A 22,048-nucleotide genomic window follows, 5' to 3' on the forward strand; every position below is an offset into this window, starting at 1 on the left:
TGCTGGAGTGCAGGTGGGTGGGAGGGATGGGGTGGCTGGGTGATAGACATTGGGGAGGGTATGTGCTATGGTGAGCGCTGTGAATTGTGCAAGACTGTTGAATCACAGATCTGTACCTCTGAAACAAATAATGCAATATATGTTAAAAAAAAAAAAAAGGTCGCAGGAGGGGAAGAATAAGGGGGGGGAAATCGGAGGGGGAGACGAACCATGAGAGCCGATGGACTCTGAAAAACAAACTGAGGGTTCTAAAGGGGAGGGGGGTGGGAGGATGGGTTAGCCTGGTGATGGGTATTAAAGAGGGCATGCTCTGCATGGAGCACTGGGTGTTATGCACAAACAATGAACCATGGAACACTACATCAAAAACTAATGATGTATGGTGATTAACATAACAATAAAAAATTTTTTAAAAAGTTACGGTGTCAACCATGAATATGATCCCAATTTCATAAGAAGAAAAAAACAAATGACAATATCTGCAAATTTAAGTGGTTGATTACCTAGGGAATTAAGTGCTTTGTCTTCTTTTATAATTTAACTGTATTTCTCTAGTTTTATATAATAAACAATTTTTCATAAGAAAAACCAACTAACGTTATAAAGATACAAACAATATATATGACAGATTTTTTAAATAACATCTAGGAATATCTGCACTCAGGAATGGAGAAATGTGGGTCAAGCTTTCAGTATCACTTAATGTACACCTCCATTCAAAAGCAAACTCATGTTAAAATATTTTCCCATCCTCAACGGAAGACTTTCTACCCTTCCATTTAGCATTTTATAAGAATGTTAGGTTTAGGGATGCCTGGGTGGCTCAGTCGGTTAAGCGTCTGCCTTCGGCTCGGGTCATGATCCCAGGGTCCTGGGATCGAGTCCCACATCGGGCTCCTTGCTCAGCGGAGAGCCTGCTTCTCCCTCTGCTTCCTGCTTTCCCTGCTTGTGAGCTCTCTAACAAATAAAATCTAAAAAAAAAAAAAAAAAAAAAAGAATGTTAGGTTTAGCACTTAAGTATTTATTTCTGGATGGTGGGATTGCAGGATCCCAAGGTGAAATGTGGGATCATTTATATTAATATTCTCAGTTTTTGAAGCAATGAGTCTCTATTAGTTTCAAAATCAAATATTAAGATTTTTTGTTTTTTGTTTTTAAAAGAGGAAACATTAAGTTTAGCCAGTTTAGATAAAGAATTGGTTCGAAATTGGCATGCAGTTAACATAGTTTTAAACTGACTTGTATTAAGTAAGGTCTGTGAGTGAAATCTGTTCCATTTTCAGACTAGTAACCAGAGGACCACTTAGTCCACTCAGACTTATATTTAGGATCATTAAAAATATATTAGGGGTTGCTAACTTTGGCTTCATGCTCATGTGAACAACCTGTTCACTACCTGCCTCAAAGTTCGTTTCTCTATTATTTACTCTGCTTTTGTAACTCAAAGTTAAACTTTGATATAGCAAATTATCTCACAAGAACCTCCATGTGGGTTTTCCACTGTATTGGGTATATAAGAAATTTAAGAAAAATTCTCACTCATTGATTTACAAGTACATTGACATTTAATTTTAAATGGTTCTTAGAAGTTTTTGGGTTGGCTTGAGGGGAAAATTCAAACATATCATTTCTCTATGCTGTATTAATGAGACTAATTGTAACAAAGGACAGAAAAACTTCCAAAAGGAATGTGGGGAACTAATTAATCACTGAATAATTCTGGATTTTCTTCCATTTATCCATAAGAGAAAAATGCACGATTAACTAAATAAATGTATTTGGTTTGAAAATGTATTAATTTTCCCTTTTGGAAACTCATATATAATGTCTTTTTGCTTGTTTTACATATGCTGGCTTTTTTTTTTTTTTTAATGCTGGCTTTTTAAAAGTAGGTATCAATTCACAGCAGGTGACAAAGTTCCAAGAACATACCAGTTTTGAGTAAACTATAAATATACTCCAAATAATTCAAATATGAAATAACTAGGACAAGGAGAATATAACATGATATATTCCAACTCATGAAGATCAAGTTTGAAAGGGCAATATGACTTGGGTCTGTGTGTTTAAAAAAAAAAAAGAAAATCAACTGAGAAATTGATTAAAACCAATTGTAGGCACCTTGGGGTGGGGAATCTTACCATATCCAGAAATTCATAAAACACTTGAAAAAACAAATATAAATTTAATAATAAACATTATGGTCAGGCTGTTTTATTAAGGAGGCAACCACACATACAAGTTCAGCTATAGAAATGTTTGCAAATCAAACTTCATGGGATCTAAAAGGACCATGCGTAATGTCAAAAATGGATGTCTGTACATTCAATAAAAATTTAAACATACATAGTCTAGATCATTCTGGAGTTATACAAATGTCTGGGGACACATGTATCTAATTTCCTTTCAAAAAAACTCTTATAAAAGTGATATATTGAGATAATTTTAAAAAGTATCTGACAATTATGAATGGTCCCCAGTTTTACAAAATGTGATTTCCAGGGCATGAAAACTGAAAAAAGTCAACTCTTCAGAGAGTGTTTTATATTATACAAACAAGTTCTGTAGAAAAATGATCCAGCAAATGCTTGAGTTAAGAATATTTATATATTTTCCAATTTTTTACACTTTTATTAACACACAAAAAAATAACATTCAAACACTGAGAAAATTAAATAACTTTGGAAGCAGAGCTCATAGCTTTCTGCTTACATATAAGTGACAATTCTGGGCTGTTGGCACAGAAAAATAATCAACATTCATAAAACCCTTACTACTATATATCAAACATAAGTTAAAATCATAGGCACTAGTTTATCAAATCCACATTTCTTCTGTAAGACTAACCACAGTGAATCCTTAGATATTCCCAAACAGAAAAATTGGCAATACACAAAGGCCATCTAGTGAAAAGGCAATTTTTCTCTTTAGGAACCTAAAAGCCAATAGTCTGTGGTTGTACAACCGCAGGTAAAATAATGCTTTACCCAACTCAGACCCAAATACGTTTCTAACAAGTGATGAAGCATTTTAATAAAAAAAAAAAAAAAAAGACTTTTTTTTCTGATGCAGCCATTTAAAAACAAAGTTAAATAACCTGAATACTCCTTTTGAAACAGATAATCTAACTTAATGTAATGGGTGTTTCAAATAGAGTTAAAATTCCTTGTAATTATTAGATTGCAGCATATTTTTCTTTTGCAATGTTGCACTGAAACTGAGACCTATTTTGTTTTGTGTACGTATGGTTTTAAAAAGAGACAGTGGCTAGTTCTTTCTTTTCCTTAGATTTTTACATGAGTTACCCCCCACCCAAAGCAGATGCTTTATCTTCCTCTGAACAGCAACATTTTTTAGTTCATCATCATGTGGAATTCTGGCGCCGCCCTTCCCTGACCCACACCCATCACCCTCAAATTCAAGGATACAATTTCTCCCTTGCATTATACACCAAAATACATTAGCACTGGCAGTTTAAATCTCCAGCTGCATGTGCTAACTGAATGACTCCCTATTGGTCAAGCTAATAAAAAATACCATGGTGTCACGGCAGAATTGGGGCCTTGGTTTTAAACATTTTATCATTCTCTCAACCTATCAACCTCAATGCTATCCTGAATATCAAGTCTCTCACTTGTCTCTCAATTTCTTTTGCCAACTTACAGAATGTCTTTGACTAACAGGAAATGAATTTATGTTCAAGTCTCTAAAATCCTTTAGGTAACCTGACTGCCAATATTTCAGAGCCATTCAAATTAAGTATTTTAAAACAGACCTCACCATGAAAAATGAGAAGCCCGCTGAAGGAAGTTTTAGTCTGGTAATTGTCTAATAAAACCGAAATAAGTGATTTCCAGGATATACATAAGGGACACTAGAGAGCAAGTATTTAACAGATTAGAGTCATATGTAGTGGGTTTCCTTTGTTACCAAAAATGTAAAAATTAATGTAAGGCAGAATCCAAGTCAAAAGGGACAGTATTTTCAAACGAAGTTTTACACAGTTACCTAGTTTAAAGTGGATCAACTTAAGTAGGATTCAGCAGGCTCTATCTTCCTACCACATAATAGACCATTGTGTCAATCAATAGTAACAATACAACTGTCATTACCAGAGATTTTATAAGTTAAGTGCATAGATTTTTTCCCCCTCTCTCTCATGGTATGGTATCGTTTCAGGTTGTAAGCACTGAGGCGGTGTTAGTTATATCAAGAATAAAGACACATACTACTTGCTCTTTCCTATCATGGAAACCTGCTAATAAAAAGACAATCTCTTAGTTCTGTAACAGATGTAATAGCATGTGAAGAAGTCAGCTTCAATAGCAAAGGCTATCTTTCCTGAGCCAGGAGCTATAAAGTTTAGAAAGATTGTACAACTGATATTAAGCCCTTTTGGCAATCAAAACAAACACGCAGAAGTCCGATATGTCAATGCAATACAGTGGATGCACGGTGTAACGTTATCTGGTGGTGGTGATATGTGAGCTACATCCAAAACTTAAGATTAAACAAAATGACAGTTTTTCTGATGCATCAGGTATCATGTTTGAAATCTCTAGCCTAGATTTCTTCCCACCCCCATCCTCCCTTCCATCTCAATTTCGTTTCTTGGAGTACTAGTGAAACACTAGTGAAACATTTTAGATAGTCAGAATATTAGTTCTCATTAACACAAATATTTATTGATGCTATTTATACAGTAAATTAGGTTGAATGTGAAGTTTTGGATAGCTTGAATTCACCATTTTCTTGTGCACAAAGGTATTCTCTCATTTACAAATGGGCATTTCTCTTTGGCATCCATTAGTTTTTTGCCCAGATATTGGCCTCTGTCAAATATTAAAAAATCAACTTAGTTTCTACTAAACAAAACTAAATGTGATTCCATGGAGAGTGATTGTATGATTACCAAACACATCTGATGTTAAATGTCATTAAAGTGCTGCTTGATCATCTCTGTCAGTTTGTGCTAATTAAGACAGAGAGGGCTGGGATTTATAAACCCCAAGAGTCTTATCTGAACAGTCTGCATGTAAAAGTTGTCTTTTAGCCTGGTGAAGGGGTATCCATGAAGCTGTGGGCCTCTGCATTCCCATCTTTGCTGGTCAATAGCAGCCATCTTTCCAACTGTCATCTTTCATGCTACCATAGGTTTTAGGAGCTGGCAAGGATCTGAAATAAAGCAATTTTATAAAGTGATTTGTAAGGCTTTATGAAACATTACCATACTATCTCCCACATATATTAATTACTTTGCAGGTGGCATCCCGATCCAATGAAAGCTGTTCCAGGGGACTACTGAGATCAAAGCTCTAAACAGCCTATTAGCACAATTGTCCCACACCTGGCATTTCTAACTTTCCAGGTGACTTCACTAACATCTTTTTGTTAACACAGCTACTATAGTAAAAGAAAGGAAAAGACTGTTTCATCTCTTCCAACAGCATGGATCACCAACATTTTAATTAATTAATTAATTAATTTGAGGGGGGCAGAGTGATGAATGTGACAGTAGAGACTTAGAGTCACCATCACTTTGAGAGGCAAAATGAGTGTTTAAATGGACTTTTAAGTCAGACATACTTAGAACTGAAAGCCTTTAGTTGTGTAGTCTTAGGCAAATTACTTAACCTCATTAAATTTCAATATTCTCCTCTGAAAAACACAGATAATAACAGTTTAATATTTATGTTATTGTAATGTTTAATGTTACTGTAAAAATTCAATAAGGTACCTGTAAGTTATTTAGCACAGTGCACAGCAAAAAGCTGCTGTACTCTACTACTGAATTCAGAAATGTAATACATTTATCTTAGAATGAAAGAGATATGGGTAATTCAGTTTAAATGCTTACAAGATGAAAGCCATTTTTTTCCCCATGCAAATAAATATTTAAAGTTTAATTATGCTTGGACTCCTAAGTTTACTGATGGTGGTAATCACATTCCTGAAAGGCAGATACTACGATTACACAGATGCATGGTTCCCAGCCTGGCTGGCCTCAGAATCACCTGAAGATTCAACAGACAAACAAAAAAATTACCCACAGATTTTGGCCTTCATACTAGATCTACTCTCTAGGGGTAAAACTTAGACCTCTACATTTATACAAATTCTACAGAAGATTCTGAACTATATCAAAGTTTGAAAACCACCCTCCTAGATTATACTCAGATTTGGTAGCTAGAAGTTTTATCTTAAATCTCACTCTAGGTTCTAATAAGCTTCTTTATCTTTACTGAATAACATATTCAAAATGAACAAATATCACAACCAAACTGAGTGGTTCTAACAATTTTTTCTAGGAGTTCTCGCTGGTGCCTAATCATGTTAGGCATCTGTGTGAATTTTAGCTGACCAAAGTGGAATGACACCCTTGTATCTTAAATGACGATTTCTTTAAAACAATAAAGTCACGTTTTATTCCAATTCTACTAAGACTCTAATGGGAACCCATTAGGACTCTCTAGGTTTGCTACCACGTGCTGTGATAAGCATAATTCTAAACTACCCACTTTCCTATGCTCAAGATTGTTTCAACAGAACATCTGTCACTTACCTGCGAACGGGCTGTGCAAGTTTGCTGCGAGGCACTGGTATACCCCCAGCAGAAGGGGCACTGGGTCTGGGCAAGCCACTTCTCATCGCGGTTGTCCCTGCAGGTCTGGTTAGAGTAGTGCTGTTGATATTGTTGGGAGGATTTGCTGGGACTGTGTTCTGAACCATGGGAGGCCCAGGTGAGGAGGTGGTCTGTGTGAGCTGTGTTGTTTCTTGGCTACCAGGAGAACCAGAGCCATGGTTACTAAATGCTTTTACTGGTTGCCGGAGAGCCAAAGGAGATGGTGCTGCAGGGGAGCGGAATTTGCCTGGAGAAGGTACTGCAGAATGGCAAAGAAAAATCAATGTTTTTAGTAGAAACTAAGTGTAAGTGAAACCAGTGCTTTATATTACACTTGATGACTAGGCCACCAGTACATCTGTATTCACAAAAACTTGCTTTACAGAAATGCAAGGAATAAAGAATATTTCTGGCTAACAAAACAAAACAAGATAACTGTAAGTCCTAAATAACCAAGTCCTTATTCAGAGGACTGCAACTATCCTTCATTACAGTGTTTTAACTATGCCAGCTAGGAATCCACAATACCAGAAGAGAAAAGGCATTCAGGAATCTATTTCACTGTAGCAACTAACCTGGGCCACATTCTAGAAATGGAATAACGGTTGACTACCACATGGTTGACTAGAATTTGAAACATACTCTCCCTTCAAAAAACCATTCACGTAAACATGTATCAAGTATCTGGTGGCTGTACTTCAAAGTCCTATATCACCTACAGTGTAACTTAAGACTTGGAAATAAAACATTAAAAACAAAACAAAACAGCTTCTACTGTTGTGCTTCACCAAGTAGAGAAGTTATAAATCTAAGGGCATATCAAGATGTGTATGAAGGCAAAGGATAAAGATGGTACATTCTTCTGGAATGTCAATTCTATAAGTTAAAACACTTTTAAGTTAAAATAAATACTGATACATGAAAGAATAAAATGTAAAATTTGCACTGTTTTAAGCCAAAATAGGACTACAAATAAATATTATTGTGGTTATTCCTTAACATTATAAGTTCTGCTCTCCTAGGGGACACATTCATTGTTCCCTGTTTGTTTGGTTTAGCTAAGTCACCTCTAAAAGGGCATCAATTTTAGTTTCTTCAAATGTCCATGAATGGATACACCAAATGTAAATAAAAAAATATTACCTTGACCTGCTTATCTAACAAAGAATTTGGGAGGTGAAGAGAATGGGATGTGGAAGGAAAGAGGGAGAGCTGGATCAGAGACAGAACCAGGTCACCCTATTCTCTCTCAACCTCTATTAGGTTGGGGAGGATATGACTGAAGGGAAAACCTTGGTCTTAAGACTCCAGAAATGGATTATTCCACACAACTCCATCTTCTTCACTTCTACTAATCTGTCTACATGGTAATAGGTAACAGTAAGGTCTGCCACAGTAGCGGGTAGGAAAGGAAAAAATGGATGGCCACTATTTTCTTCTGCTATCTGAGAGAAAGAAGAGAGGATACACTTTAGCTTCAAAACTCCCAAACGGGAAATTCCTCTTACCATCCTTTCAATAATGTTTTTTATACAGAGCCTCCTTCCTTCCCAACTGATCTTTCTTGCCTTCTGTTTAACTGAAGTCCCAAATGTCAGCATCTCTGTACTTAAGATATGTTAGGCCCCAGTACTTGATAGGCTCAAATGATCTCTGCTTGGCTTCAAAAACATTAGAGCCATGATTCTCAAACTTGACTGTGCATCAGAATCCCAAGGAGCTTTTTAAAAAAGAATACAGAAACCCAGGCACCACCTCCAGAAAATCTAGTCCAGAATGAAACTCAGATATTTATATTAAACCACCACAGGAGCTTCAAGCCATGATGGCAAAACTGGGAAGGGGGTTACCTTCCTACCTGTAAACACCTGTACAACTGGACAAAATATATGAAACAGTTTTCAAATATTGGACAACAGGCAGTATAAAAACTATAATTCTGGAGAAAAGGAAAATAAATGTAGTGAGCCCTGTGAGCACACTGGCTTTTTGGCGGGGAAGGAGATGCTTTTTGGAATGTAGAGCAAGGAGGATCCTGAACAGATCAAAGTTATCTTGCTGAGCTGAGAAGACAAAAGCTGGAATTTGAGAAGAGTACCTTAGAAGAGGGAGCTGCTCCAGAAGACCTCCATAACTCAGCTGAGGAGTCTACTTGAATCCTTGGCTAAATACTGTGCTACGCATATACCAAATGAAGTTCCATGAGACTGAGCAAAGGAAGACTGAAATGCTGTAAACTAAATGAAGCCTATTACTTGAAAATAAACTATAATAAGTTAAATTTGCAAAAAAAAAAAAGTGATATATGAAAAATAAGCCAACAATAAAAATAAAATGTAATATTAAAAGGCACTCAGCTATTCTAGAACAATAAAAGGGGGGGGCAAGGATCTGAATGGACAGAGAGAAAACAAACTGAGAGATGGTAGATGTTAAACCAACTATACTGATAACTGCATTAACTATGAATAGTAATCACGCCAATGAAAAGGTAATGATTGTTGGTAACCACAAGAGAGAAAGAGCTACATGCTATCTAAAACAAACATTTTAGAGAGGACTTTCCAAGACAGTGGAGGAGTAGGAGACCTTAGTTTTGTCTGGTCCCAGTAATTCAGCTAGAGAGCTACCAAATCATTCTGAACACCTGTGAACTCACCTGGAGATGTAAGAAAAGAATTGCTGTAATTCTACAAATAGAAAAGCGACCACTTTCTGCAAGAATGACAAGACAGAAAAACTCACCTCAAAAATGAGAACAAGAGGCAGTACTAACTACCAGGGACCTAATCAGTATGGATATAAGTAAGATGCCAGAAACAGAGTTCAGAATAATGATTATAAAGATACTAGCTGGGCTTGAAAAAAGCACAGAAGACACTAGAGAATCCTTTCTGGAGAAATAAAAGAACTAAAATCTAATCAAGTCTAAATAAAAAAGGCTATTAATGGGATACAATTAAAAATGGAGGCCCTAACTGCTAGGCTCAATGAGGCAGAAGAGAGAACTAGTGATAGAGAAGACAAAATGATGGAAATAAAGAAGCCGAGAAAAAGAGAGATAAACAACTACTGGATCATGAGGGAAGAATTCAAGAGATAAGTGAGATCATAAAGCAAAACATTATTAGAATAATTGGGATCCCAGAAAAAGAGGAAAGAGAGGGGCAGAAGGTATACTGGAGCAAATTATAGCACAGAACTTTCCTAATGTGGGGAAGGAAATAGGCTTCCAAGTCAAGGAGGCACAGAGAACCCTTCAAAATCAATAAAAATAGGGCAACAGCCCAACATTTAATAGTGAAACTTGCAAATCTCAGAGACAAAGAGAAAATCCTGAAAGCAGCCTGGGACAAGAGGTCTGTAACCTACAAGGGGAGAAACATGAGATTGGCAGCAGACCTTTCCACAGAGACCTGGAGGGCCAGAAAGGACTGGCATGATATATTCAGGGTGCTAAAAGAGAAAAATATGCAGCCAAGAATACTTCATCCAGCTAGGATGTCATTCAAAATAGGAGTGATAAAAAGCTTCCAGGACAAACAGAAACTAAAAGAATTTGTGATCACCAAACCAACCATACAAGAAATATTAAAAGGCATCCTTTAAGCAAAGAGAGAGCCCTTACAGGTAATATAATGCACTAAATTCAGATCTTTCAATAGTTAACTCTGAATGTAAATGGGCTAAATGACCCAATCAAAAGACACAGGGTATCAGATTGGATAAAAAAGACTCATCGATATGCTGTCTGCAAGAGACTCATTTCAGACCCAAAGACACCTCCAGACTGAAAGTAAGGTGGTGGAAAACCATTTATCATGCTAATAGACATCAAAAGAAAGCTGGGGTAGCAATCCTTGTATCAGACAAATTAGGTTTTAAACCAAAGACTGTAATAAGAGATGAGGAAGGACACTATATCATACTTAAAGGGTCTATCCAACAAGATCTAACAATTGTAAATATTTATGCCCCTAACATGGGAGCAGCCAATTATATAAACCAATTAATAACAAAATTTAAGAAACACATCAATAATAATATAATAGTAGGGGACTTTAACACCCCACTCACTGCATGGATAGATCATCTAAGCAGATCAACAAGGAAACAGGGCTTTGAATGACACATTGACCAGATGGACTTCACAAATATATTCAGAGCATTCCATCCTAAAGCAATAGAATACACATTCTTCTTGAGCGCACACGGAACATTCTCCAGAATTGATCACATACTCAGTCACAAATCAGGTCTCAACTGGTACCAAAAGACTGGGATCATTCCCTGCATATTTTCAGACAACAATGCTTTCAAAGTGAAACTCAATCACAAGAGGAAATTTGGAAAGAACTCAAATACATGGAGGCTAAAGAATGAATGGGCCAACCAGGAAATTAAAGAAGAATTAAAAAAATTCATGGAAACAAAGGAAAATACAACTGTTCAAAACTTTTGGGATGCAGCAAAGGCGGTACTAAGAGGGAAGTATATAGCAATAAAAGCCTTTCTCAAGAAACAAGAAAGGTCTTAAATACACAGCCTAACCTTACACCTAAAGGAGCTGAGAAAGAACATCAAATAAAGCCTAAACCCATCAGGAGAAGAGAATAAAGATTAGAGCAGAAATCAATGAAACAGAAAGCAAAAGAACAGTAAACAGATGAATGAAACTAGGAGCTGGTTCTTTGAAAGAATTAATAAGGTGGATAAACCTCTGGCCAGACTTATCAAAAAGAAGAGAGAAAGGACAAATAAAATCATGAATGAAAGAGGAGAGATCACAACCAACACCGAAGAAATATAAGAACATTTTATGAGCAACTATACACCAACAAATTAGGCAATCTGTAAGAAGTGGATGCATCCCTAGAGATGTATAAACTACCAAAACTGAAACAGGAAGAAACAGAAAACGTGAACAGACCCATAACCAACAAGGAGACTGAAGCAGTAATCAAAAATCTCCCAACAAACAAGAGTCCAGGGACAGATGGTTTCCCAGGGGAATTCTACCAAACATTTAAAGAAGAATTAATACCCTATTTTTCTGAAGCTACTTCAAAAAAACAGAAATGGAAGGAAATTTTCCAAACTCTTTCCATAAGGCCAGCATTACCTTGGTCCCAAAGCCAGACAAAGACCCCACCAAAAAGAATTACAGACCAATATCCCTGATGAACATGGATGCAAAAATTCTCACCAAGATACTAGCCAATAGGGGGATGCCTGGGTGGCTCAGCTGGTTAAGAGGCTGCCTTCAGCTCGGGTCATGATCTCAGGGTCCTGGGACTGAGTCCCACGATGGGCTCCCTGCTCAGTGGGGAGTCTGCTTCTCCCTCTGCCCTTCCCCCCACACGCACACACACGCACTCTCTCAGGTAAATAAATAAAATCTTAAAAAAAAAACAAACTAGCCGGGCGCCTGGGTGGCTCAGTTGGTTAAGCAACTGCCTTCGGCTCAGGTCATGATCCTGGAGTCCCGGGATCGAGTCCCACATCGGGCTCCCTGCTCAGCAGGGGGTCTGCTTCTCCCTCTGCCCTCTTCCCTCTCGTGCTCTCTCTCTCTCAAATAAATAAATAAAATCTTTAAAAAAAAAAAAAACAAACTAGCCAATAGGATCCAACAGTACATTAAAAAGATTATTCATCACGACCAAGTGGGATTTATTCCTGGGCTGTAAATCAATGTGATACACTACATTAATAAAAGAAAGGGCAGGGCACCTGGGTCGCTCAGTTGGTTAAGCAACTGCTTTCAGCTCAGATCATGATCCTGGGATTCTGGGACTGATCCCCAAGTCAGGCTCCCTGCTCAGCAGGGAGTTTGCTTCTCCCTCTCCCTCTGCCCTTCCCCTGCTTGTGCTTGCTCTCTTGCTCTGTCTCAAATAAATCTTAAAAAAAAAAGATAAAAAAAATAAAGGGCAAGAACTATATGATCCTCTCAATAGATGCAGAAAACATATTTGACAAAGCACAGCATCCTTCCTTGATTAAAACTCTTCACAGTGTAGGGATAGAGGAAACATACCTCAGCATCAGAAAAGCCATATATAAAAAGCCCACAGTGACTATCATTCTCAATGGGGAAAAACTGAGAGCTTTTCCCCTAATTCAGAAACACAGCAGGGATGTCCACTATCACCACTGCTGTTCAACATAATACTAGAAGTCCTAGCCACAGCAATCAGACAACAAAAAGAAATAAAAGACATCCGAATCAGCACTCTTTGCAGACAACATGAAACTCTATGTGGGAAACCCAAAACTCCAGCCCAAAATTGCTAGAACTCATACAGCAATTCAGCAAAGTGGCAGGATATAAAATCAATGCACAGATACTAGTTGCATTTCTATACACTAACAATGAGACAGAAGACAGAGAAATTAAGGAGTCGATCCCATTTACAATTGCACCCAAAACCATAATAAGATACCTAGGAATAAACTTAACCAAAGAGGCAAAGGATCTGTACTCAGAAAGCTATAAAACACTCATAAAAGAAATTGAGGGACACACAAAGAAATGGAAAAACGTTCCATGCTCATGGATTGGAAGAACAAATATTGTTAAAATGTCTATGCTACCTAGAGCGATCTATACATTCAATGCAATCCCTATCCAAATACCATCAACTCTTTTTACAGAGCTGGACATGGATGGAACTAGAGGGTATTATGCTAAGCGAATAAGTCAATCAGAGAAAGACAATTATCACATGATCTCACGGATATGTGGAGTTTAAGAAACAAAACACAGTATCATAGGGGAAGGGAGGAAGAAATGAAACAAGATGAAACCAGAGAGGGGAAAAAAACCATAAGAGAATCTTAACTATAGGAAACAATCTGAAGGTTGCTGGAGGAGAGGTAGGTAGGGGGATGGGGTAACTGGGTGATAGACATTAAGGAGGGCACGTGATGTAATGAGCACTGGGTATAAGACTGATGAATCACTGAACTCTACCTTGAAATTGATAATACACTATATGTTAATGAATTGAATTTAAATCAAAATAAACACATTTTAGACATAAAACATAGATTAAAAGTAAAAGCACAGAAAAAGATACAATACACAAAACTGATCATGAAAAAGCTGGAATGTCTATAATAACATCAGAAAAAAAGATGACCATGAGAGATAGAGTTCAATGTTAAAGGGGTTGATTCAGAAAAGAATTAAGAATTCCAAATGTGTATATCCAAAAACAGATGTACAAAACACATGAAACAAACTGACATAACTGAAAGCTGGGGGGAAAAGTCTACAATTATGTATTTCAACACTATTCCAGTCTCAGTAACTGATAAAATAGGTAGAAAATCAGAAACGACATAGAAGACAAACACTACCATCAATCAAATTGGCTTGACATTTATAGAACACTCTAGTCAACTGATCACAGTTCAAACTTTCATCAGCAGGTGAATGAGTAAACCAAATGTGGTGTATTCATACAATAAAATACTACTCAGCAATAAAAAGGAGTAAACTGCAGATACAATAAGGATGACTCTAAAAATTATGCTGAGTGAATTAAGTGCCAGACACAAAACAGCACATATTGAAGGACTCCATTTATACTAAGTTCCAGAAAAGGCAAATCTACGGGTGCCTGTGTGGCTCAGTTGTTAAGCGTCTGCCTTCGGCTCAGGTCATGATCCTGAGATGGAGCCCCACGTCGGGCTCACTGCTCGGTGGGAAGCCTGTTTCGCTTCTCTCTCCCCCACTCCCCCTGCTTGTGTTCCCTCTCTCACTGTGTCTATGTCAAATAAATAAATAAAATCTTAAAAAAAAAAGAAAAGAAAGGGCAAATCTAATTTATGGTAACAAAGCAGATCAGGTATTTGCTTGAGGTTTGAAGAATTGACTGGGAAGAAATACAAGGATACTTTTGGGGATGATGGAAATGTTCTATAATTTCACTATATTGGTGGTTACATGAACTTATGTGTGTGTGTGTGTGTTTAAAGATTTATTTATTTATGTATTTGAGAGAGCGAGAGCGCATGCACAGTGGGGAGAGGCGGAGGGAGAGGAAGAGAGAAACTCCAAAGCATGGAGCCTGGTGGGACGCTGGATCTCAAGACTCTGAGATCACAACCTGAGCTGAAACCAAGAGTTGGTTGCCCAACTGACTGTGCCACCCAGGTGCCCCATGAATGTGAATTTTTGCTGAAATTAAAACTGTGTGTTTAAAATTCCACCTGAATATAGCTGACTTTAAGAAAACTCCATAAGGGACTCTACAGTAGAGCCAAGACTGAGAATAATGGCTCTTGAATCAATCATGTCCTGGTCCCCAACAACTGTTACAGTCTCCTCTGGCAGAAAACTGAAGATGTCCACAGGGCCTGAGTACACTGAATTGCAAATTCCATGATCTTCACAGATTTTTTTTTTTTTTAACTCTTACATAATCCATATTCCCCTTTCTATAGGTGACTGTAAATATATTTTCTCAACTCCATTCTCTACGCCCAGCCTTGCCTCCCTTGCCAAATCAGTCTCTACCCAACTTGTTTCAGTGATTTCCTGGAGGCTTACTGGATAACCAAGGCTCTCTAATTCATCTAGCCACTACCTGAGGGTGTGGCCTGGACCTCCTCCTTCTAGTACCAACTCCAAAAAGGCCATCTTCAGTCCTAGCTTTTCCCATAGTTGGTAGTCTTTCAGCCAGGGTTTTGTTTTGGTAGAACACAGGTTTCTGATAGGAGCAAGAACAGTACAGTTCACAGGATCATAAGCTTCAAAGAGTATTCTGGAAAAGTCTGGGGAGTTGAGGAAAGATAGCAATGAGGTCAGATTAAGAGATGCACTAAGACACTGTGAATGACAATCTATTAGATGAGGGATGACCGAAGAGTCCTAGGCTTCCTTCTTATGGTGACTGATGTAAAGCCCATGGTGAAATTAGGCACTTATACCAATGAGGCTAAGAGTGTTTCATTTCTACATGATAACCTTACACATACAGGAATATATCTATAATGCTCTGAATGTCTTACCCAAATCTTATCTTGAAAATAGGCTTTGTGAAAAGCATCTTTTCTTCTGGAAAAACTTCTGACCATTTTTTGAACTAATAGTAATACCAGGGAAATGATGGTCTCCCGAAATTTTTTAAAAATGTGAATTTCAGACTGCCACTGGGAAAATGGGATAGATGTGTTTTTCCCTATTTCTCCCTGGGCATGAGTATAAAGTATAATTTAAAACCCTGGGCATGATACATAAAACAGACATAAGAAAACTCTATGTGGAGAGGAAAAAGGAAGACTGCCTAGGGACCTTGAGACCTAAGGGATGACACGGTAATGAGTTGCTAGGGTTTTCTTCTTGCTACATATATCCCAAATTGGAGCTGAAGAAATTGGCAACCTGGAAAAGCCATCAGGTGTGACAGAGGAAAAAAAGCCTGCTCTCTCTCGCCAAAGAACTAGGAAAGAGAACTTTTAGATGATAACTCTTCTACTCCAGCCAAACACCACAGAAAAACTGTAGCCTTACTCTCACCCACATCAGCAAGGGCTGGTGGGGTGTCTGGACTTCTATTCTTGTGAGGTTTAACAAGGTGCCCCAATATTTTCTCCAGGAAGGTGTCAGAGAAGACAGTAATCAGATGTTCTTTCCTCTCCTTATGGGTTGGTGTCAGAGGAGGTCCAGTACAGAGTCAGGACTTTGATAACTGCTCAGTGGTAACAAGACCACCTCCACCACAGTGTGAGTGGAGACCAAGTGGGGAGCCAGAACTCCTACCTCCACCCACCTGGCCCCTCTCCCTTAGGTGCCAACAAAGACTGAGTTGAAAACCCAGGCTTCTATTTCCACCTAGCAGTAATAAAATGCCCCAAGCCTCATCCACCAAATGCCTGAGTGGTGTCAGAGAAAGACATATAAAGCCAGAAAAAACAAAACCAGAAATATAGTATCGAAAAAGAAAACCACAGACCAATCTCTCTCATGAATGTAGATGTAAAACTCCTTAACAAATTAGCAAACAAGAACTCAGTGATATATATATCTCATATACCACGATCAGGTGGGGTTTATTCCAGGATGCAAAGTTGGTTCAAAATTTGAAAATCAATCAGTGTCATTCACCACAACAACAGGCTAAAGGAAAGTCACATGATTACATCTACTGACGCAAAAAATCATCAACCAAATTTAACACATATTCATGATAAAAATCCTGAGAAAAACAGGAATGGAGGAACCTGAACTTGTTAAAGAACATTTAAAAAAATACACATATAACATTATACTTACTGGTGAAAGACTGCTTACCCTCTAAGATAGGAACAAAGGAAAAACATATACTCTTACCACTCTTATTCATAGTGCTGGAAGTTCTAGCTAGTGCAATAAGAAAATAAAAGGCATATAGATTAGAAAGAAACTGTCTTCATGATTGTTACATCAAAAATCCCAAGGAATCCACAGACACACACACACACACACACACACACACACAAAACAACTTCTAGAAATACTAAGTCCAGTAAAGTCACAGGATAAAAGATTAACATATAACAATCTACTGTATTTCTATATAGCACTAATGAATGTACAGAAATCAAAATAAAAAATGCAACACCACTTGCACTGCTCCCCCAAAAGAGAAAAGAAATATTTATATGTGAATCTAATAAAACAAAACCCAGAAAGCAAATTTCAGCAAATATCATAGGTTAGCTGCGAAAATCAAATGAGTAATATCTGTATAAATAGTTGGCAAATGTATAATATTACACAAACTGTAAGGCATATTACATCTGTGCCTTCCTTATCTAAGGAATACTGGAGCCTTTCAGCCTGTTGCAGCTGAGTTCTCTGGAAAGATATTCAACAATGCCACTCAAGGGGAGTCTGGGTGGCTCAGTCGTTAAGCGTCTGCCTTCAGCTCAGGTCATGATCCCAGGGTCCTGGGATTGAGACCCACATCGGGCTCCCTGCTCAGCGGGAGGCCTGCTTCTCCCTCTCCCTCTGCTGCTCCCCCTGCTTGTGCTCTCTCCCTGTCAAATAAATAAATAAAATCTTAAAACAAATAATGCCACTCAAGACAGTTGTCTCCTAGGCCATCCTTATAAATTAACTAAAACACAGGGGTTAATTAGGCTTTATTGTCCAAATTAATTATGATAGTAGGTTATAATTTCTCTTTGCTCATTTTGGAAACTGAGAATTGCACTTAAATCAAGGCATAAAATGAAGTTGTTATCTACTCTGAGCAAGAATTAGAACTCTATTTATAAAATTGACATATGACTAAGAATGCTAACCTTGGTGTCTAAGTTAAGTCACCTCTGAAATGAAATGATGGGTAATATGAGGATTCCTATTTTTAAAACATTCATTTTTTGTCTTTTAATAAGCATTTAATAAAAATGGCAAGTTTTCTAATTGAGACTTAGAAAATACACCAGGCACTTTAGAATGGGAGAAACTGAGTAAACTATATACTGTTTTTAGCTTAGTAGATATTCAGAGAATGTTTTATAAATAATATATCTCAAATGTAAATGGCAACATAAAAAAACATAGATACTCCAAATGGTTGTCTTCACAGTGATATGTCTAAACTATAAATTCCATTAATTGTATAATTGCTAAAAATATGTAAATATCAAATATATAGTTTACAATAAAAATATACACATTCCCAAACACTGGCCACCATGACTAATGGGGAGAAAAACATTTATTAAAATAGACATGCCATCCAATTATTTAACAATAGATTAAAAACAAAAATACTTGTTAACTCTCCCTTACATCATCCCAGTTCCTCAGTGGTCTACGCACCATCAAGGATAGTAAGAGGTTACAGACATAATAAAGACTTAAAAATAAGTTCTGGTTATTAAAGACTGCAGAGATGACATAAATATGATTCTCTCACTAGTGCTATCTGTTCCCACCTTTTCACTGTGTAGAGAAGATAACTTGCCACAACCACAGAGATCAACTGAGCAAATAAGAAAGTCAGAAGTTGAACCCACATCTCCTCATTCCCAGATTGGTATTCTTTACTGGGAACTAAAAGAGAAACACCTCTGGGAGTAGAAATTAAAATGTTATTCTCACTATTTTTATTTTCAACTGGACTCAGAACGTATGTTTGTGGAGCTACTATCCTAGGCAGGTTTCCTAAGACATGATACCAAGGCCCTATTAAACTTGTGAAGGCTGACAAGTAATCACACACAAAAAGAATTTACAAGGCACAGAAGCCTTTGATTTCTTCTTCCATTACTATACTTGACTCACCATTATTTTTGTAAGCCACACAGTTATCATGAGAAGATTTATTAAACATAAGAGGCAGAAGACACCCCTGGGAATGGGCTTTACTATAGTTTTTATTCCTTACATACAAAAAGATTGATAGATATGAATAAATAAGATATGAATAAATAAGCTGCTGGCAAATACTTGCAGCATTAGCATTTTCAAAATAGGCAAAAAGTGGAAACAACTCAAATGTTCACAACTGAGAAATGGATAAATGAAATTTGGTATATCCATACACTGAATATGTATCACAATAAAAAGGAACAAAGTACTAATATATGCTGTAATATGATGAACTTCAGAAACCTTATGCTAAGCCAGTCACAAAGATCACATATTATATTTGCATGAAATGGTAGAGGCACAGGTAAAACGAGAGATAGAAAAATTAGTGGTTGCCAGGGGCTGGAAGGAGTGGAAAATGGGTATGATATTTCTTGGGGGTGATGAAAATCTCTAAAGTCTAAATAATTGCTCAGCTCTGTAAATATACTAAGAAACATTGACTTGTACACTTTAAAAGGATGAATTTTATTTATTTATTCTAAAGATTTTCCTTATTCATTTGAGAGAGTGAGCAAGTGAGAGAGCACAAGCAGTAGAGGGAGAAGGAGAAGTAGGCTCCCGCTAAGCAGAGAGCCTGATGTGGGGCTCAATCCCAGAACCTAAGTGGAAGGCAGCTGCTTAACTGACTGAGCCACCCAGGTGCCCCAAAAGGATGAATTTTATAAGTAGGGAAGAGGAGCAAAGGTAAGAAATCTCAGAAAATTAGCAGCCATATTTTTTAACAGTTTCCCAAAACAACAGAAGAGGGATCTCTAGAGACCTAAAATTAGAAAATCTTAAATCAAGGTCCCTTTCTAAATGGTTAAAAAAACCAATTCCAAAGAAAAATGGGCAACAGAAAAGAACTGAGCCAAATCCCACATGAAGTTACTATTAAAAAAAGAAAGGAGCAGAATAACATTTCTATTAATGGTACAACCTTGCCAGAAATTGTGTCCACCATGTACACACATGCAAAAGATGAAAGTTATAATCTAATATTTCAAATTCTAAAAGTATTTAAGAAAATGATAAAAGATATGAAAGAACATCATAAATCAGAATAGGAAACATTAAAAAATGAGGTGATGGAACACAGAAAAGAACCAGACATAAATCATCCTAAAATGAAGTCTAAGATAGAAAGAACGCAAGAGTCTACACACATGACAGATAATGCTTTAAGAGAAATAGACAATGAAAAGAAACTTTTATAGAACAAGAAGAAATGAAGAGAGATGGAAAAGGATTCAAGAGAAGGCAACAGATAGAAAAGACAGGCAAAGAACATCCAACATACGTATAACAGGAGTTCCTACAAAAAAAGAAAGCCAAAGCAAGAGAACAGAATACTAAAAACCATAATCCAAAAGAATTTGTCTGACATTTTAAAGTATGTGAAATTCCATATTGAAAGAACACACGCCTATCTGGGGAAATCAACTCAAAATGACCAACATTAAGATATATTCTCATAAAGTACTGAACTTTAGGGGTGCCTGGGTGGCTCAGTTGGTTAAGTGGCCAACTCGTGATTTTAGCTCAGGCCATGATCTTGGGGTCCTGGGATTGTGCCCTGCATCGGGCTCCAAACTTAGCAGAAGTCTGCTTCTCTTTCTCCCTTTGCCCTCCCTTCACTTGCTCATTCTCCCTCTAAAATAAATCAATAAATCTTTTAAAAAAATAAATGATTAAACTTTAAAGGAAAAGAAAACATCCATTGGACATCCAGATAAAAACCAAATGAATGTAAGAGAAATAACTTTTTAGTCCTGACAAAAATGGAGTAATATATATATTTTTTTTTTTTTTTTTTTTTTGACAGGAAGTAGGTTTTATTGGTGGGCATGAGTCGGGAGGGGGCAGTGCTGAGGTTCTCATGAGTGCAGAGCCCTCCATTTGTCCAAGGGGCCACGATTAGGGATGTATTTGACCCCACAGCCATCTGGGATAAGCCGCTTTTCAGCCACCATGTCTTCAAATTCATCCGCATTAAACTTAGTAAAGCCCCACTTCTTGGAGATGTGGATCTTCTGGAGGCCAGGGAACTTGAACTTGGCCCTGCGTAGGGCCTCAATCACATGCTCCTTGTTCTGCAGCTTGGTACGGATGGACATGATGACTTGGCCAATGTGGACCCTGGCTACTGTGCCCTGGGGCTTTCCAAAGGCACCCCGCATACCTGTCTGCAGCCTGTCAGCTCCAGCACAGGACAACATCTTGTTGATACGGATGACATGGAAGGGATGGAGCCGCACTCGGATGTGAAAACCATCTTTGCCACAGCTTTTCACCATGTACTTGTTGGCACAAATACGGGCAGCCTCCAGGGCTTCAGAGGAGAGCTGCTCGTATTCATCTAACACCATGTGGCCACATAGTGGGAACTCATCCACTTTTGCCTTCTTCCGCCCCAGGTCAAAGATGCGGATCTTGGCATCAGGGACACCTCTGCAGAAGCGAGACTTTGGATACGGCTTGTTCTTACAATACCGGTAACACCGGGCGGGGCGGCGGCCCATGGCGACACCAGGATCTTCAGTGGCGCGCCGAAGGAAAAGAGCTGGAGTAATATATTTAAGACACTCAAGGAAAGAAAATATGAGCCAAAGATTTCATATCTAGCTAATGAATTTCAAATATAAAAAGGGCAAACGGTCATCAACACACAAAAATGGAGGGAATGGATACTGCTCCTACAACTCCTTTTTTAAGGAATCTACTGGAGAATGAGCTTCAAACAAGAAAAATGGTTGGTGAGACAATAATGTACAGACTGACGGTAAGCATTAAATACATATTTAAATGTAGAACTAAGACTAAATAAAAGAGTACAAATAACTCTTTAAGCTGATAATGGATATGCAGTGTAACTGCTTAAAAAAAAAGGAGTGAGCATATGCAAAAAGTTCTTTAAACAATTTTCAGTAGCCACATTGTATGGTATTATGCTAATGTTTTCTCCAGATTTTGTGTGTAATATGGGATAAAATAAAGTGTTAAATGATATTTTAATTCTATCTGTTGGGGCGCCTGGGTGGCTCCGTCGTTAAGCGTCTGCCTTCCACTCAGGTCAT

General features: G+C 37.6%; 2 protein-coding genes across 5 annotated transcripts in view; both read right to left on the reverse strand.

The window, feature by feature from the left end:
• Positions 1 to 2,198: 2,198 nt before the first annotated feature.
• The window catches only part of SLAIN2 (SLAIN motif family member 2), an 82,259-nt gene continuing 62,409 nt past the window's right edge, over positions 2,199 to 22,048 (reverse strand). For 2 of the 4 annotated variants that reach the window (XM_081812402.1, XM_081812401.1), the window contains 3 exons: positions 16,959 to 16,988; positions 6,563 to 6,881; positions 2,199 to 5,175 (listed from right to left, as the gene is read on the reverse strand). In XM_081812402.1, coding sequence (XP_081668528.1) covers positions 5,109 to 5,175; positions 6,563 to 6,881; positions 16,959 to 16,988 — 416 coding nt within the window. In that variant the 3' untranslated portion in view covers positions 2,199 to 5,108. The remainder of the gene's footprint in view (positions 5,176 to 6,562; positions 6,882 to 16,958; positions 16,989 to 22,048) is intronic. The other 2 variants (XM_006740890.3, XM_031036195.2) reach the window with 1 other exon arrangement.
• LOC102747690 (large ribosomal subunit protein uL16) lies at positions 20,768 to 21,547 on the reverse strand. Its single transcript, XM_006740887.2, has one exon. It carries the CDS (start codon positions 21,491 to 21,493, stop codon positions 20,849 to 20,851), a length of 645 nt encoding a protein of 214 aa, XP_006740950.2. The 5' UTR covers positions 21,494 to 21,547; the 3' UTR covers positions 20,768 to 20,848.

The sequence above is a fragment of the Leptonychotes weddellii genome, chromosome 2 (genome assembly GCF_054177405.1).
Source record: "Leptonychotes weddellii isolate Sample4059 chromosome 2, ASM5417740v2, whole genome shotgun sequence".
Taxonomy (NCBI): domain Eukaryota; kingdom Metazoa; phylum Chordata; class Mammalia; order Carnivora; family Phocidae; genus Leptonychotes; species Leptonychotes weddellii.

Coding starts and splice junctions, on each gene's coding strand:
- LOC102747690 (XM_006740887.2), bottom strand. CDS start 21,493: ATGGGCCGCCGCCCCGCCCGGTGTTACCGGTATTGTAAGAACAAGCCG.